The following is a 12,597-nucleotide window of genomic DNA, read 5'->3' as shown; positions in this document are numbered from 1 at the left end:
GTATTTTCCTAGACTGTGTGGTAACCAGATCCCACTATCATAAGTCACAGCATGAAGTGAAAAACATACAGACAGGAGGTTTTATGCGTAGCACATGAACTATCTGTAGGAGGTCACCCAGGGGCACAAAAGACTCAGGATAAGGTACAAAAACATTTTTATTGGCCTAGAATGCACAAGGATGGGGTTAACTTTTGCCATATGTGTTATACATGCCAAATGATAGGTAGGCCACAGGCGGTAACAAAACCAGCACCGTTATTGCCAATTCACGCATTTGAAGAACCTTTCACGCGGGTTATAATTGACTGTGTAGGTCCCCTCCCGAGAACTAAAAGTGGGAACCAGTACTTCTTAACCAATATGGAGGTATCTACCAGATTTCTAGATGCAATTCCATTAATGAGTACAAGGAAAAAAAGATGATAGAGGAGATAGTAGCTTTCTGCACACTGTATGGACTACTCAGAGAGATTCAGTCAAACCAAGGGTCAAACTTTACTGCTAGGCAGTTTAATGAGATTATGGATAGCTTTAGTATGCAGCACTTTAAATCCAGTGCGTATCATCCTGAATTCCAGGGAACTTTAGAAAGATGGCATCAGACCTTGAAGACAATGTTGAGAACATACTGTCAGGATTACCGAATGATTGGGATCAAGGTAGCCCATTCGTATTGTTTGCCATTAGAGATGCCCCAAATGAATCTACTCAGTTCACTCCCTTCAAGTTAATATTTGGTCATGAAGTGAGAGGCCCTTTGAAATTAATTAAAGAAAAATTGACAGGACCAAAGTTGGAGATCTCACACTTAGATTATGTATCAGAGGTGAGGGAGAGATTAAATAGAGTAGGTGAGTTAGCTAAATAGCACCTAAAGAAGGTACAGTGTAGAATGTAGCAGGTGGCAGATAAAAGCTCTGAGACTCGGATGTTTTCCCAAGGGGCTGACGTGTTAGTACCGTTACCAGTGAAAGGAGATCCCTTCAAAGCCAGGTTTAGTGGTCCCTATCAAATTGAGAAAAAGTTGAGTCAGGTGAACTCTCTAGTAAAGATGCCAGATAGGAAACCTGTTAAACCTGTGAACATATTAAACCTGTATTTTACTAGAGAGAAAGAAGTGAAGAAATGGGTGTTAGTTACTGCCCCTTAGAGTGAGGAATCAAATCCAGATGATGTGTCTCAAAATAGATTAAAAAATGAAGAAGCCCTTGAGGAGTGGGATAGGTTAGTAAGCTATCTGTCTCAGGACGATAGCATGCAGTTGAAAGATTTGTTACTCCAGTACAAGGACATATGTAAGAATCAGATGGGGAAAACTAATGCTATTGTACATGAAGTAGACGTAGGGAATACTGCTTCGATAAAATAACACCCCTATCGGCTTAATCCTTTCAAAGCCAGACAGGTCCAGATGGTGATGGAGGCCATGCTCCACGAAGATATCATCGAACCAAGCCAGAGTGAGGGGAGTTTGCCAATTGTCTTATTTCCCAAACTGGACAGGACTCAATAATTCTGTGTGGATTATCGGAAGGTCAATGCAGTTACAAAATCGGACTCCTGTCCAGTTCCTAGATTGGAGGACTGTATCGAGAAAGTTGGACAAGCAGTTACATCACCAAGTTGAACTTAATGGATGGTTACTGGCAAGTACCTTTAGCAGAGACAGCAAAATAAATTTGTAACCTCAAATGGGCTACGTCAGTTTAAAGTGACGCCCTTTGGAATGAAGAATGTACCCGCCACATTCCAAAGACTCATGAACAGGGTTGTGGCTGGGTTAACAAGCTGTGCAGTCTATTTGGACAATGTAGTGATCTTTAGTGAATCTTGGAAAGATCACATGGCACAGTTGGCAAAGCTCTTTGAACAACTACGAGAAGCAAAACCGGTGATAAGCTTAAATAAAACTGAATTCGCGAAAGCAGAGGTGACCTTCTTGGAACGTAACATCGATCATGGAAGGTTGACCCCATGAAACGCAAAGACGAAAGCCATTGAGGAATTTCCACGATCAACTGCGAAGAAAAAGGTGCTTCGATTCTTAGGACTCAGCAGATTCTATCAGAAGTTTGTTCCAAACTTCAGGTGTAGTGGCACCGTTAACCAATTTGCTGAAGAAGAACACAAAGTTTTGGTGGACAGAACAATGCCAGGAGGCATTTGAAAGCCGTATTAACCACCAAACCATATTTAGCTACACCTAACATTTCAAAATTTTTAAAAGTCACCATTGATGCTAGTGACATAGGAATTGGAACTGTACTCCTACAAGAATGGGGATGGGATTGAGCTGCCACTTGGTTACTTTTTGAAGATCAACATCCACCAGAGGAAATACTCCACAATCGAAAAGGAACGATTGAGTTTTCTAATGGTCATACAACATTTTAATGTGTATGTCATGAACAATGTGTCGGAGACAATCTGCTTACATTCTTAGAACTCTTTAAAGACAAGAATATGAGACTATTTCATTGGAGTCTCATGTTACAGACTTTTAATTTAAAATCATACATGTTGTGGGTCGGAAGAATGTAATCGCAAATGCATTATCGCTAATTTAACTGATAAGAGTTATATATATAGGTATCTGGAAAGAGGTTAAGGTGAACTTATATTAAAGTTATCTGTATGTTAGGGTAATGTGTTTTTAAAAACAAGCCCTCTTTTCATTATGATGGCTTATTTTTTTCTTAAGGGGGGAAAGTGTTATGAAGGTGTAGAAGTGTACTGTACATTTAAGAGATGGAAGGACTTGGCAAGCACACTGAGTGCTGGAGATTTACAATGTAACATTTGGTTCAGAACAGATAGCACTGGCTGAGTTACTATGAGACAAAAATAAATTCGAATTTAGCCAATCTGTTTAAATTATACCCCGAAAATACCAAATTCCAATCAAGTTTGAATTGAGTATATTGACAATCTTAAAAGCCAATGACACAATGCGATGCTTTGGGGGTATAAGATCAGGCAAAATTGAACAGTTGAGAGGAGAACTGACAAGGCAGCATGTAGAGACTGCCCGAAAAATAGCTCTCTTAAAGGTACCTTTATCATTCAGTAACCTGTGAGGCAGAATCCCCAAGAAGAAGAAAAGAAGACAGAAGTACAGAAAAGAACTGAAAGCTGCCTGGTTTTGAGATAAGAAGTTTTGTTTTGTAAATCTTAATTGGGAATTTTATCAAACTAGTATTAGAAGGGAAGGTAAAATGTAGGTTAGAGGAAGGAGTTGTAAATCATTGTTATAGAGTCATAGAGATGTACAGCATGGAAACAGACCCTTCAGTCCAACCCATCCATGCCGACCCGATATCCAATCCAATCTAGTCCCACCTGCCAGCACCCGGCCCATATCCCTCCAAACCCTTCCTATTCATATACCCAGCCAAATGAGTTTTACATGTTGCAATTGTACCGGCCTCCACCACTTCCTCTAGCAGCTCACTCCATGCATGTACCACCCTCTGTGTGAAAAAGTTGCCCCTTAGGTCTCTTTTATATCTTTCCCTTCTCACCCTAAACCTATGCCCTCTAGTTCTGGACTACCCCACCCCAGTAGTTAATTATTGTCTGTTTACTTTAAGAAACAAAGTTGTTAATTTTTACTTTAAATAATTCTTGGCCTCTCAATTTTTCACAAGTTACTGCATGGGATAAATCTTTTATATGTTACTGGTTTAAACTGAGCAGGAGGGTTTACCCTGTGACGTAACAGTAACACTGAACAAATCAGTTCCTAGAGTGAAATCTCCTTGATAGATCATGTTTAAGTTTGTAATTGGATATGATGGTGGTTAGTCTCTGAAGCATATCTACAAAAGGTTGCAGATTTTATTTAACACCAGAGCACACATTTATTACACAAATGATTTTTTAAAAATGAAACCGTATGTATCGGACAGCTGGAAAGATCTTAACACAAACAGCAAAATAAAGCTTCAATCTATTTTCCAGCATAGTCCTATTACAGATACTGAATTACAGAGAAATTTCACTCCTATCTCTTGCTTTTAAACTTTTAATTAACTGACTTTCCCAGGTCTTTTCCCTGGCCTGGCGATAGTTTTCTGATTCCTTTCCAAGTCTGTTAGCATGAACCTTTTGTAATTCTAATTGTCAAAATCTTTCAGTTTTAACAATTTGAAGATACCTGTCCAAGCTCTTTCAGCATAGATGCTCCACAAACTAAAAACATTGGTTGTAGTCCTTCTGAACTGGGCATTTAATCAGCTCCAGTCAGAACTAAAGAATATACAAACTCGCCATTTGCTGTAACCCAACATGATACATTTATTTTAAAGCTTTGCACTCTATAGGAGCTCAAAACAAATCTGAACAAGCCTGTAACCTCACCAGTGTCACATGACTCACCTCTTGAAGGGACACTGTGCCAATATAACATACACTAACTTTAATGGTGACTGGTTCCCACAAACTAAAAGTTTCACTCTTCTAGTAACTTTCCCTTCTGAATTAAACTCCTGATGCAACTGAACTGAGGCTTTGAACCTTCTGTTCTGAAGTTGAAATTAAAATAAAAGTTTTCTGGTCAGTTATAAACCCAATATTATAAAAATTACATCCATTAACACTGTAGTCATCTGTCAGGCATTTTACTGCAGACAAATTTTGTCTTGGAATTTATGCACTTAGATCACTGATCCAAATGACCTTCTGATCTGTTTTTAAAAATTAACTTCAAAGAACTGACCCACATCCATCTGCTTCTATTTTAAAATCCAAACTCTAAAATAAATGTGGGACTAGATTGGGTTGGGATATCTGATCAGCATGGACGGGTTGGACTGAAGGGTCTGTTTCTGTGCTGTACATCTCTATGACTCTATGACTCTATTGTATTACATACTCTTCACAATATAAAAATTGGAAGGGAGACAGGATTGTCAATGTACTTTTTTGAAGACAAAGTCAACAAATTATAAAGGAAAGTAATACAGATAAATTGCAAAGAAAAGATTGTAAACAGGGCAGTGCAAAAAATTTGAGAATTATGTAGACTGCAGCTGTTACTAGAGTTATTTAAGAAAGTAAATGGGATAAAGGGAAACCTGTAGATGTGATGTACTTAGATTTTCAAAAGGCATTTATTAAAGTGCTGCATAATAGGTTAATACACAAGTAAGAGCTTAAAATGTAGGGTTTAATACATTAACATGGATTAAGAACAAAAGACAATATAGCATAGGAACAGGCCCTTTGGCCCTCCAAACCTGCGCCAACACATTTTGTCTTTTCATTCCAAAACTGCCTTCCACCACCCCCTCTGGCAGGATTTTCTAGGCCCTCACCACCATTTGTGTGAAAGAATTACCTTGCTCATCTTTTTTAAACTCCTCCCCCTTCACCTTCAACCTGTGTCCTCTAATAATTGACCTGCCCACCCTGGGAAAAAGCCTCATACTTTCCACTCTATCCATGCAATTCATAATCTTACAAACACCTGTCAGGTCACCTCTCAATGTCCTGCATTCCAGTGAAAACAAACCCAGACTTCACAGATAAAATCCCCCTTATCAGGCAACATCCTGATAGACCTGTTCTGTACCCTCTCCAAAGCATCCACATCCTTCTGGTAGTGTGTTAACCAAAACTGGACACAACTGGCCTAACTAATATTCTATAAAGCTGCAGCAGAACTTGCCTATCCTTATGTCCAAAGGATTGGTTAGCTAACAGGAAGCAGACAGTGGGGAAGAATGGGTCAATTTCAGGTTGGCAAATTGTAATTAGGCAAGTGTCACAGGATCACTTTTAGAATCTCAACTATTTACAACCTATATTAATTATTTCAATGAGAGCTAGCCAATTACACCAAGACAGATTCTACAGTAAGTTATCAAGAAAAGGAAAGGCGTCTACAAAGAGATATAGATAAAGTGAGTGGACAAAAATATAACGTGGGAAAGTGTGAACTTGTCCACTTTGGCAGGAGAAACAGAAAAGTTATATATTATTTAATTGCACAGAGTTTACAGAACTCAATGGAACAGGGGGATCTGAGTGATCTGCTCCTCCTGAATCACAAGAAGTTAGTATGCAGATATGGCAAGTGATTAAGAAGGCAAATAGTATTTATTGTGAGAGAAATGGAATATAGGTTAGAGTTCATTGCAAGAGAATGTAATATAAAATTGGGAAAATCTTATCACAGCTCTACAGGGTTTACTGGGACCACATCTGGAGTCTTATGTACAGATTTGGTCTCATTTGAAAATGGATATAATTACATTAGAAGCAGTTCATTGAAAGTTCACTTGACTCATTCTTAGGATGAAGGGTTTAAGTTACAGAGAAAGGATGAACCGGTTGGACCTATCATCTTCAGAGCTTAGAAGAATGAGAAGTGATTTTGTTTAAGCATAAGATGCTGAGGGGTTCAGCTTGCATGCATGTTTCCTCTTATGGGAGAGTTGAGAACCAGGGCATATAGTTTAAGAGTAAGAGGTCATCCTATTAAGAGTGTGATGAGGAATTTTTTTTCTCTCAGAGAATCATTAATTTGTGGAATTCAATTCTGCAGAAAGCAGTGGAGGTTGGGTCACAGAATTTATTCAAGGCTGGGTAGATAGACTTCAGATAAAAAGGGGAATTATAGTGGATAGGAAAGAAGATAGGGCGGCATGGTGGCCCAGTGGTTAGCACTGTTCCCTCAGAGCACCAGAGACCCTCGTTCAATTCCCGCCTCAGGCAACTGTCTGTGTGGAGTTTGCACATTCTCCCCGTGTCTACGTGAGTTTCCTTCGGGTGTTCCAGTTTCCTCCCATAGTCCAAAAATGTTCAAGTTAGGTGAATTGGCCATGCTAAATTGCCCGTAGTGTTAGGTGAAGGGGTAAATGTAGGGGAATGGATCTGGGTGGGTTGCTCTTCGGCGGGTCGGTGTGGACTTGTTGGGCCGAAGGGCCTGTTTCCACACTGTAAGTAACCTAATCTAAGACAGAGTTAAGACCACAAACAGATCAAACATAATGTTATTGAATTGTTGAACAGGATCAGAGGACTGAATGCCTACTCTGCTCCTAATGAAGCTTTGCAGGATTAAATTTACAACTGACAAGTAATACAAATAACTGGTCAATAACACATTGATAAGTTTATGAAGAGAAACACACGGCTAAAATAAATACATCTAACCTAAGTAATCTAAACAATTACATTTATAATTTAAGTATATCAAGAAGAATCATAAGTGCCAAACAGATATTAAAAAATAATTGTTGCAGCTCAATTCATTTGTGTAAAGAGATCAATTAAAACAATGAACAGAAAGATGCTTATAAAGACAGAATTATTCTGATAACTCCCTAGGAGCATCTGTGGAGGTTATGTTCTGTATCCAGGTCTTTTGCTACAGACACATTGATACAACGTGCATTGGACTCCTTTGCCTCAGGTGGGGCCATGATCAGGATTTTAAAACATTTTTCGTGGGATATTTGTCAGATGCATTTGTGTAAATTTTGTAAAGAGCTCTGACCTGTTAAGGATGAAATAAGCCACCATTGAAATTTGTGAATATTTTTAATCAGCCTGAAAGTACACATTGTTACATGTCTGGGATAGATGGGACTTGAACCCAGACTTACCGGTCTAGAGGTATGGGTACTACCCCTGCATTACCAAATGACTATAATTATTTCTAATTAATCTGTTCCATCATGTTATGACACACCTCTGGGACTGTTGGGTTTTCTGGCCGAGAGGCAGGGACATTACCACTCCACATAGGAGCCTGTTCCCACTCAGATTTGAAAAACAACTGTCAATCTCTCTGGTTAGTTTCAGGTGTGGGCATCATGAATTGGGCCAACGTTTATTGCCCATCCCTAGAGAAGGTGGTAGTGAGCTACCTTCTTGAACTGCTGCAGTATATTGGGTTAAGGTATATACAGAATGCTGTTAGTAAGGGAATTCCAGAATTTTGACCAGTGATAGTGAAGAAATGGCAATATATTTCCAAGTTAGGATGGTGAGTCATCTGAAGGGGTACTTGCAGGTGGTGGTGTCCCCATATATCCGCTGCCCCGTCCTTCTGGATGATAGTGGTCATGGGTTTGTTAGGTGCTTTATATGGAACCTCAGTGAATTTCTGCAGTGTTTATTGTAGACAGTGCACATTGCTACTGCTGAGAGTCAGTGATGGAGGGACTGAATATTTGTGGATGTGATGCCAAACAAACATACTCCTTTATCCTGGATGGTGACAAGCTTCTTGAGTGTTATTGGAGCTGCACTCACCAAGTCAATTCGGGAGTACTCCATCACACTCGTGACTTATGCCTTATAAGTGATGTACAGGCATTGGGGAGTCAGGAGATGAGTTATTCTATGTAAGATTCCTAGTCTCTGACTTGCTGTTTTGGCTGCAGTACTTATGACTATAATCTGGTTCAGTTTTTAGTCAATGGTAACTCTCCAAGATGTTGATAGTTTTGGTTTTAGTGGTGGTAATACTGTTGAATATCAAGGGAGAAATGGTTAGATTCTCTCTTGTTAGTGACGGCCATGGCAGGGACTTATGTGGCACAAATGTCATTTACCAAGGATATTTTCTAGGGCTTGCTTAATTTAGACATGGACTTCTTCAGTATCTGAAAAGTTGCAAATGGTACTGAGCTCTGTGCAATTATCAAACACTTCACTCCTGACTTTATGATGGAGGGAAGGTCATTGATGAAGCAGCTGAAAGCAGTTGATCCTCAGACACTGCGCTGAGGAACATCTGCAGAAATGTCTGAGAGCTGAAATGACTGACATCCAACAACCATTCCTTTCTACCATATACAACTCCAGCCAGGGAAGTGACTTCCCCTGATTCCTGTTGATTCTAGTTTTGTTAGGTATCTTTTATACCATACTGGGTCAAATGTGGCTTTGGTATCAAGAGGAGTCATTCTCTCCACATGTCTTAAATTCAGTTCTCTTGTCCACGTTTGTACCAGGGTTGTAATGAGTGACTGTGGTGGAACCCAAACTGAGTATAAGTGAGCAGAGTGTGTTTGATAGCACTGTTGATGAAACCTTCCATCACTTTACTGGTGGATTGGCCAGATTGGATTTTTCATACATTTTGTGTACAGGATGTAACTGGGCAATTTTCAACATTGTTAGGTAGATGACCATCTTGTAGCTTGTTATGGACCAAACCAAAGTATATTAAGAAGATAGTCTAGACCCTATCACTTGCTGCTTGTGTCATTTAGCATGCAGAACATGCCGGGCCATGAGGTTGCAAGTTGTTCTGGAGTACAATTTGGCTGCTTATGGCCCATGGTGTCTTGTGAATGTCTGGAGATGCTAGATCTTTTTTTTTAGATTACTTACACTGTGGAAACAGGCCCATTGGTCCAACAAGTCCACACCGACCTGCCGAAGCACATCCCACCCCAGACCCATTCCCCAACATTTACCCCTGCACCTAACACGACAGGCAATTTAGCATGGCCAATTCACCTGACCTGCACATCTTTGGGAGGAAACCGGAGCACCTGGAGGAAACCCACACAGACACGGGGAGAATGTGCAAACTCCACACATGGGGAGGTGGGAATTGAACCCGGGTCTCTGGTGCTGTGAGGCAGCAGTGCTAACCACTGTGCCACTGTGCGACCCAAGATCTGTTCGAAGTATTTCCCATTTAACATGATGATGGTGCCATCAGGTAAGATATTCTCCATATGAAGATGGGATTTCATCTCCACTCAGAATGTGCAGTGATCACTGTTACTGATACTGCCACAGACAGATGCAACTGTGGCAGGCAAATTGGTGAGGATGATGTCAAGTATGTTATTCCCTCTTATTGGCTCTATCATCAACTGCTGTTGACCCAGTTTAGCAACACAGTTCTTTAGGCCTCAACCAGTTTGGTCAGTGGTGCTGCAACCAAGCCACTCTTGATGATGGAAATTGAACTCCCCCCCCCCCCCCACCCCCAAGAGTACATTTCTCCACCCTTGCCACTCTCAGTGTCTCCTCCAATGGTATTCATCAGAGGGATGGCAGTACTTGGTAATCAACAGGATGTTTGATCACTGCCTTTATTTGACATGATGCCATGAGACTTCATGGGGTCTAAAATCAACGTTGAGGACTCCTTGGGCAGCTCCCATCTAATTGTATACCAACATGCCACCATCTCGGCTGGTTCTGTTGTGCAAGCGGGACAGGATATATCGAGGGATGGTGATGCTGTTGTCTGAGACATTGTCTATAAGGTGTGATTCCATGAGGATGATTATGTCAGACTGTTACTTGACTAGTCTGTGAGACAGCTCTCCCAATTTTGGCTCTAGCCAAAGCCATAAGATCATGTGGTCCATCTAATTTAATTTTCCCTTTTGTCTTTCTCACAGGTGACACAGCTGAATAGTTTGCCAGGCCATTTTAGAGTCACTGACCTAACTGTGGGTCTGGAATACAAAAAGGCCAGACCAGGTATTGACAGCAGTTTCATTTCTAAAGGAGGAAGATTTTCCTGATAATCATTTCATGGCCATTAGACTTTTAATTCCAGATTGTTTTTATTGAATTCAAGTTCCATCATTTGTCATGCTCAGTTTAGATCCTGGGTATTCAGAACATTACGTACTCGGGTACCTAGATTACTAGTTGAGGGAGTGCTGCTGGAAAAGCACAGCAGGTCAGGCAGTATCCAAGAAGCAGGAGAATTGATGTTTCGTGCACGAGCCCCTCAAGAGGAATCATTGATTCTCCTGCTCCTCGGATGCTGTCTGACCTGCTGGGCTTTTCCAGCACCACACTCTCGACTCTGATCTCCAGCATCTACCGTCCTCACTTTCTCCTATCTAGTTTAGTAGTCTAGCGATAATACCATTAGACCACTGTGGCAAATGACTACAGTACTGTTATGCCACTATAGGAAGGATGTGAATATACTTTTCAGGGTGCAGAGGAGGTTTGTCAGGGTGTTGCTTGGGCTAGAACAATGCAGCTAAAAGGGAAAGTAGATAGACTGGAGTTTCTCCCCTTTCAGCAGAGGAAGTTTAGGCGGGGCTTGATTGATGTGTACAAAATTATGAGATTACCTGATGAAGGAGCGTCGTTTCGAAAGCTAGTGTGCTTCCAATTAAACCTGTTGGACTATAACCTGGTGTTGTGTGATTTTAAACTTGGTACACCCCAGTCCAACACCGGCATCTCCAAATCAAAATTATGAGAAGCATTGATAGGAAGAATGCTTTTTTTCCTTAGTAGAGAGTCAATAGCACAGATTTCATTTACAGGGCAAAGGGTTTAGAGTGGAGTTAAAAGAAAAAAATCCCAGAGTTTAGGGGATATCTATAACTCATTGCCTGATAAAACAGTAGAGGAAGGAACCCTCGCAACATTTAAGAATTTAGATAAACCCTTGTAGCGCCAGTGCAGACAAGGCTACAAGCCAAGTACTGGAGAATGGGATTCGAATAGATACGTGCTTGATGACTAGTACAGAGGCGATCCTGTTTTAAAACTCCATGACTCTTTGAAAAAAAAACTGATTTTTACATAATCTCTGTTATTTTAAGAATTTAACATGATTACATGGCATTATAGCTATCGAATAAATTACAAAGAACTACCAAAGGCATGAGGAGCGAGTGGTAATTGCTTTAGAGACTGCTTTGTTTTCAAAGTCTTCAGAAAAATCATCAAAAGACATTTTATTGGAAGATACCGTTGAACATTTGGTGATTGGCACACATTAAAGCAGTTGCACAGAAATCAGCACTCGACTGATCGCGTCTACGAGAGTTAAAGTGGTTGGAGCTTGGAATTCAAAGGGAAGTCTTTCCTCCCACTTTTAAGTGCCGCCGAGGGCAGGCTGCAGGTTTTTTTTAATGTGGTGTTGGTGAGAGGGGAGAGCGAGCGCTGCCTCAGTCGCTCTGTGACAGCTCTCCTGGAGACTCCGTGAAGAGGATCCTGAGCAGGGAGACAGACAGGGAGAGCTTTTCTCTTCGTTATTGTGGGATTGTTACACTCCACCACCACCTTCCCTCCACCGGCAAAGGAAGAACCGTAATAAACCTCCAAATGCTTGTCTCGGCGTGGACGTGAAGCAGAGACTATTAGCAACTGCTGGAAAATGGGCAAACTTCAGTCAAAACATGGTAGGCAAATTGAAACTCAACTCACGGCTGCACACACGTGGGGTCTGCTCATACTTTTCCCAGGGTGATTTTGTTTTGTTTTCGGGAGGGGTAATTAGTTGAGATGAGAATTGTGAATGTTGCTAACTTTTTTTTCTAATTTTTTCCCCCCCAACAAACTATGGGGTCGATTGAAACTGACAGCGTGCAGGCGGAGAGAAAACCCCGAAGGTGAGCTGCTTTCCTTTAACTGGTCTTACCGATCGATGAGGAATTAAAATTTATAGACGGTTTGAGTTCGATTTGGTTTTAATTCAGTAACTGATATTCACTAGATTCGCTCTTTCCTTTTAAAACTGTATTTCAATTAAATGTTCCCACTCCTGCTCTGTTATCGAGATAATTTGGCCAATTCTCAACCGTTACTTTTCTTCTTGTTGTTCCCTCCTTCCTTCCCCCCTCCCCCCCCCCACCCGCATTT

At 40.8% G+C, this 12,597-nt stretch overlaps 1 protein-coding gene across 2 annotated transcripts in view; it reads left to right on the top strand.

Moving 5' to 3' along the window:
* The first annotated feature begins 11,842 nt into the window (after nt 1-11,842).
* The window catches only part of nkd2b (NKD inhibitor of WNT signaling pathway 2b), a 126,734-nt gene continuing 125,979 nt past the window's right edge, over nt 11,843-12,597 (top strand). For both annotated transcript variants that reach the window (XM_043719326.1, XM_043719325.1), the window contains exons 1-2: nt 11,843-12,137; nt 12,321-12,347. In XM_043719326.1, coding sequence (XP_043575261.1) covers nt 12,113-12,137; nt 12,321-12,347 — 52 coding nt within the window. In that variant the 5' untranslated portion in view covers nt 11,843-12,112. The remainder of the gene's footprint in view (nt 12,138-12,320; nt 12,348-12,597) is intronic.

The sequence above is a fragment of the Chiloscyllium plagiosum genome, chromosome 29 (assembly GCF_004010195.1).
Source record: "Chiloscyllium plagiosum isolate BGI_BamShark_2017 chromosome 29, ASM401019v2, whole genome shotgun sequence".
In the NCBI taxonomy this organism is placed as follows: domain Eukaryota; kingdom Metazoa; phylum Chordata; class Chondrichthyes; order Orectolobiformes; family Hemiscylliidae; genus Chiloscyllium; species Chiloscyllium plagiosum.
The sequence above is the reverse complement of the archived record's forward strand: the minus strand, read 5'-3'. Positions and strand labels throughout refer to the sequence as shown.